Here is a 6,248-nt window from a genome sequence, read left to right as displayed (position 1 = left end):
TTGCGTTGCCTTTTCGATGATGAGCCTCTTTCTTGCCGTTGATTTGCTGATGTGTGGCTCCTGGTGAAACTCTGCAGATTTCTCTAAAACAACCATCTGTAATCAGGGATATTTTTTGCACAGACATGCAGGAGTGTGACTTGTTGATGGCATGTAGTAATTTGTGACTGAAGCAGCACTACAAGCGCGATCATGAAGAATTTCAGAAGGAATGATATTAAAATGCAGGTTCATGAATATTGATTTGATTGAGGTGATTGTCACGTAGCTTCTTGTGGCTCCTTGGTTTGGACCAAGTATGTAAACGCATCAACAAGTTTTTTGTGATTGCTTGAGTTATTTCATGTCAGGGCTTCTTCTTCTAGATGCCTCGTGGCCGTGGCCATCGCTCTCGGGCTACAACCTGGTCAACTGTGACCTGGGAGCCACAGGAGCCTCGCTTCCACCATGATGCACGTATGTACCAGCGACTCCATGGAACATTGCTTTTATTTAAGGTGCCTGTTATACTCCCTGTTTGTAGAAGGCCTGGTTTACCAAGAATGTCTCCTAGTTAAATCTGTGTGTTTCCACTGGTTCCTGACAGGCTACGGTACTGGCTACCGGCACGCTGTCCAGAAATGGCCAGTTTCAGAGCTGACGGGAAAAAGCCACAAGCTGATCCTTCCAGTGGAGTCTCCACACCAGAAGGTAGAAGTGATGTGGAATTGAAATGAAATCAGTCCAAGTCAACATTATTTAGTGTTTATTTTTCCAAGCAACTGGTTGTTTTGTTTCAGTTTGGACTGATCGTTGGAGACTCCCACCTGCGAGGAGTCGTTGATGGTTTCGTTAGGATGCCTGAGGGAAGACTGGCCTTCGGTGTGATGTCAACACCAGGGGCCAGCGCCGCTGAGCTGAGGACTGAGGTCCTCCACGCTGTGGTGCCCCGTTCACCCGAGGTCGTCTGCCTCCTGGCTCCTAGCAACAATTTGACGAGGAGCAGGACCATCAGCCAGGCAGGAGCAGACTTCGGCTTGCTCCTGACCTCCGTCTGCAGGCGCTGGAGGAATGTACGTAGATGCTTTTAATGTTTGTTTGTTTGTTTTTAGTCATTTATCATAGGGTTAAATGTGGTAGGTTGTACACACTTTTAGACATGCATAGAGAATATTTAAATGTGTACGATGAGCAGTTTGATTTCATCTGCTGTTTTTTTAGGTCTTTGTTCTTGACTTCCCTCCACGTCTCAACATTGACGTGGCTCACCAGGAAGCTCTGCGCCGGGAGTTTCAGCACGTGGCTGCACGAATGGGTGAGTGCGTTTGTAAATTGGGCTACTTTTTTATTTGTGATTTTTCTTGGTTGAGGGATTTGGGTTCTTTGTGTCTGATTAGTGGAACTGAATCATGTTACTTTTCTGGATCAATAGGAAGTCTTTGTTAATAGTTGCATGTGACAGTTGATGTGTTCATCCAGAAACACCTGCACGTATCTAGGAAATCAAACTTACTGGTATTTGATGATTTACTGCCTTTTGCTGGTTACAGTTTGTGGAAGTCACATTTCCATAGTTACATTGTTTTTTGAGCCATCTTTCAAAAACACATTATCAGCTTTTGCAGAACCAAAAGTGTCTCTACGATCTGTGCAGGCATTCTAATGATTAGTGATTGTGATGTTTATTTCAGGTGTGAAGTACGTGCCTGTTGCTGAGCACTTCCCCCTGCAACGCCGTGAGCTGTGGTGCAGAGATGGCGTAAGTAAACCCGATGTTGTGATGGCAGCAGGAAATGTGTGACATGCATCTCTTTGTAGTTGACAGTAAAAGTTCATGTCTTCAAAGTCCAGTGTTGATTTTTGTCCATTTACGTTGAATGTGGTGTTTGTGAAGGTTCACCTGAGTGACAGCGATGGGATGAAGATCCTGATGAAGCTGCTGGTCTCAGCTGCTCACCGGCAGCTGTAGACATCAACCCAGCAGGATCCAGTCCCTCACAGACCCAGAGGTGATGGGTACAGCCCACCTCTGGGTGGAGAGAGGAGCACAGGAGGAGGCAGACTGGGACGGGACACGGAGAGTCCACGACCTCAGAGACCCAGAGGTCACTGGTGTTGGTGGCTGATGACGGGGACAGAGGAAGTCGGGACAGAGGACCTCCAGGTAGGAACTCCTAACCAAAGTGTGGATTTGATTGATGGATGGAGTGTCGGTTGTTTGAATGATGTTTTTAATGAGATGAGGATGCTGGATGATGAGGGAATAAACTCAACCCTGCATTGTCTTTCTCCTCCCTAGTCAAGCGTGAGAGCCCCCCCACCTCCTCATCCCTCTCTTCTCCTCGGGTGGCAGCAAGATCTTGTGCGGGGGTGTGGTCAGGCAACGTCAGGGTCCTTCTGCCGATGCTTGACCCTGTTCACTCATGAGACCGATGCAAAGAGACCAAGGTAGACCAGCCTTTATATCTGGGTGTAGCCTTGGTGGAGCAGGTCTCTTCAGGTAAGTAACGTTTAGCATGTTACTATGGCAACAAGCTAAATACACACCTGCATGTAACATGGCAACATTTTAGAAAATACACTTTATGGCCCTTCATCAAAAGAGCAGGACAAGAAGACAGACACATTTGTGTCCTGCAGTAGAGACCAGCTCACTGCTAGTTAGCTTAGCACAATCAGTAGCAGAAGGGGATGAATAGAACCTTTGACTTCTATTTCATCTTTTTATATTAAACCAGAAATGTTTTAAACACATTAAACCTACATGAACTTAGTCCTCCAAAATCTTCTCCTTTAGCACTCCAGGGGTTCTTTTTTCCTTCATTGCAACAGCATATTTACATCCATTTTAATGACATTCAACAACAAAACACACACCTTTCTATGTAGCTTTAACACACTTGTGAGTTCCTCCTACACCAGAACAGACATTTGCATATTAACATCAAATGCTGTTGCTAATGAAGGTTTTCTTTCCCCAAATGTCATAAAAAAGCAAAAGACACTGGTAGAGGTACTTCCATACGACTGGAATGGGGTTCAACTCCCTGCGGTGTCCATGCTTCCAAATATGACATTATTTCCTCCATGCAGTAGTAAGATTTTTAATAAGCATTCATGTATTTTTCATGTAACTTTAGAAATATGCCCATCTTATATCATTTGATGCTGCAAATACCTTCTGAAGCTTGGATTGCTTGGGTCTATTGGGTTCACACTTTTTATTTCTAGTCATCAACAAATGCTTTGTTTGGGATTTTTCTGGTACCAAATCACCGCCCAGTCAAGGAAGCAGTTTCAGCTCAGTGCCTGATTGGGAAGTTAAAATATTTCCTGGTTAGGACCCGAACACTGGGCAGTGTGGGGGCCCTGCTCAAATCCAGGAACGTATTCATTTTTTCTTCAAAACAAATCAACATAATAAAAAAACTCATGAAACGTTGCTCCTCCAGGTGGTCTGGCAGTTACTTTACTGACTTTACACTTGAACAATCTTTCCCAGGGGCTTCATCCGATTCTCCTTCACTTTTGTCACTGCATACAAGCGACCCCAGCGATGGAAAATTGCAGAGCTTTATGAGGGGCTGCTGCATGCTGATGTTTCGCCATGATTCACGAAACCGTCACATCTCACTTTATTGTTTCAAGTCATGTAGATATGAGAAGACTGGACCACGGAAACAAACCTGTGTATTGGAGTTTAATCTCCTCTTCTATATATTAATGTGATATTCCTTGAGACTGCAATTCAATTCTAGATAACATCGCTAAATAAGTCGACAACAAACCTCTTCTTTCATAATTTCATGATCCCTTTATTTTAAAGGAATTTTGAATGCTAAATAAATTGATTTTCCAAGTAGGTACCATGTCATGTGACCGACGGACTCTGAATCAACACATCCATACACACACACACACACACACACACACACACACACACACACACACACACACACACACACACACACACATATATATACAGGGGTGAAAGTGAGCCGTAACGCAGTTCTGGTAAAATATTCATGGCCGGAACGGAGTTCCGTTAAAAAAAGGAGAAGGGAGCTGTCAAAATCCCATATTAAATAAAGAAAACCACGTCTGAACGTGTGGGAGGAAGGCATTCTCCCTGTTGCATGTAAATTCACTCAGGGGAATATGTACGTTCAAAACTGTTAGCATGGACAAAGACAAAGAGTGAGTAAATTAGTAGTGTATGGAACATGTAATGGGCTGCACGGTGGTGCAGTGGTCAGCACTGTCGCCTCACAGCAAGAGGGTTCCAGGTTCGAGTCCCGGCTCCATCAGGGATCTTCCTGTGTGGAGTCTCCATGTTCTCCCTGTTCCTGCTGGGTTCTCTCTGGTACTCCAGCTTCCTCCCACAGTCCAAAGACATCAAGAGAGGACGAGGTTGATTGATACTCTAAATTGACTGTAGGTGTGACTGTGAGTGTGAATGGTTGTCTGTCTCTATGTGTTGGTCCTGTGATGGACTGGTGACCTGTCCAGGGTGAACCCTGCCTCTCATCTGAAGGCTGCTGGTATAGGCTCCAGCCCCCCCCCCCCACGACCCTTACTATAGTAAGGGACAAGCGGAAGACAATGAATGAATGCCAAAAAGGTGCATTTCAGAACAGGTCCAGGTCGAGAACCGGATTTTTCTATCACCCGTCTCTCCATCTTGTTTGGGAGAAACATGTATCGTTCTTCCTTCTCACTTCAAAACAAAAGTAGAAATGTATGTTTCTCTCTTGAGAAACATTCAACACATCTTCACACAGTGGTCATTTGGAGATGTACCTCCCAACATTAGGATGCGCCCTCACCTTTGCTCCATCGGCCCACGTTCCACCGCTCCCACAGCTTCCGACACTGTCATTTTTCTCACCTCTTGTGGAGCCTTGACTGTTGCCTGTGTTACAACCCCTTTAGCTGTGAGTGTGCTTGGTTTTCATTGGAACAATATGAGGACATGTACAGGGAACCTTTTCTGTCAGTACTCATCAAACTCATGAATCTTTGATGAGTGATCAGTTTGTTGGTTTTCCTAACATCTGCCGTTATTTCAGACCCTGCTCTCCTTTTCCGAGCCACCAGTTGTCCTGTGTTCCCTCCTTTGCTCGCCACCTGACCTCCTGCCTTCCTGCAGACATGATCTTGATTCTACCCCACGATCAAGAGTTTACAATGTAGACCTGCAAGTCATGAGTAGCACACTGCACTGTGTCACCTAGACATACTTTACAAAAAGGAAATTAATTCAGATGTTTGATAGCTTTACTCTTCATTTAGAAAGGTGTGTTACAAGTACATCAATAGCATAACAGCATAATGTTATGTATTATAATGTGAGGCTGCTGCCCCTTGGTTCTGCCCCTCTGTCACAAAGATTGTTCAATAGTTTTTTTAAGAGCTTCTTCCTGCCTGCTTGGACCTTTTAGCCGTTCCGTTTGTTGGTGTCTTGTACAATTCCTTCGAACAAAGTCAACTAAGTTCCTAATACTTAATTTTCATGAGTCTGTGATTCTGCTTTTATGTTGAAGGCAACATTTAAAGTTTTCCATCATCTTACTCTCTCCACCTTCTCTTTCTCCTCTGTTCCACATTCCTGCAGTTCTCTCACTTCAATCAATGGATTTGTTATTTCCTATTTTCCTTCGCTCTTTTTTCTGTTCCAATGTGATATCACTCCTCCTTTTATTTTATCATTTTTCTTCGACCACATGTAGTTACTATTTATTAAAGAAAAATGATAGAAAAATGTTTTTTTACGAGAACTCACATCTTGTGGGTTTTTGGGGGCGTAACTTGTCAAGTGTACTGCACTGAAAGATGGAAACTAACAGAAATATATGTGCTTCATAGAACAGGAAATGTAACATCTTCTGAGGTCAAATCTCAACGACCAACACTTCTCTTAATTGTACGATGCACAAGGAACAGGAATACTGTCATTCATGTGTTTATGTTCCTAAATGTAAGTCAAATAGCCACTGACCTTCCTCTGAAAGCCTTATGGTCCGGATATATTTGATCCTGTCGGAGGACACCATGGTGCAGACTTCAGGAGAGAGGGTGTCCCAGCTGTCAAGGAAGTCTGACAGGTCCTTCACAATGCTGTCCAGCTGCATATCATCATCAAAGATGATTGGGACCCACCGGCCTTTCAAAGAAAAGTGGGGCTTCTCATCACTGGAAAGAATGGTCTGAAACATCGGAATTATGGAAATAATGAAACCTCGATGCATGTAATATGAAGTTTATTCTTC

The 6,248-nt window shown here is 44.0% G+C and overlaps 1 protein-coding gene across 1 annotated transcript; it reads left to right on the top strand.

Moving 5' to 3' along the window:
- The first annotated feature begins 447 nt into the window (after nt 1-447).
- Nucleotides 448-2,130, top strand: LOC147249000 (uncharacterized). The gene is made up of 6 exons (XM_086179114.1): nt 448-460; nt 587-690; nt 780-1,052; nt 1,201-1,294; nt 1,671-1,738; nt 1,874-2,130. Exons 1-6 carry the CDS (start codon nt 448-450, stop codon nt 1,946-1,948), a joined length of 627 nt encoding a protein of 208 aa, XP_086035240.1. The 3' UTR covers nt 1,949-2,130.
- Nucleotides 2,131-6,248: the final 4,118 nt, after the last annotated feature.

The sequence above is a fragment of the Aulostomus chinensis genome, chromosome 15, assembly GCF_037954235.1.
Source record: "Aulostomus chinensis isolate RoL2024-O1b breed Wild chromosome 15, RoL_Achi_v1.0, whole genome shotgun sequence".
NCBI classification, from domain to species: domain Eukaryota; kingdom Metazoa; phylum Chordata; class Actinopteri; order Syngnathiformes; family Aulostomidae; genus Aulostomus; species Aulostomus chinensis.
This window is presented reverse-complemented; position numbering and strand designations above follow the sequence as displayed.

Coding starts and splice junctions, on each gene's coding strand:
- LOC147249000 (XM_086179114.1), top strand. Junction 691..779: donor TGGAGTCTCCACACCAGAAG/GTAGAAGTGATG, acceptor GTTTTGTTTCAG/TTTGGACTGATCGTTGGAGA. Junction 1,295..1,670: donor GCACGTGGCTGCACGAATGG/GTGAGTGCGTTT, acceptor TGTTTATTTCAG/GTGTGAAGTACGTGCCTGTT.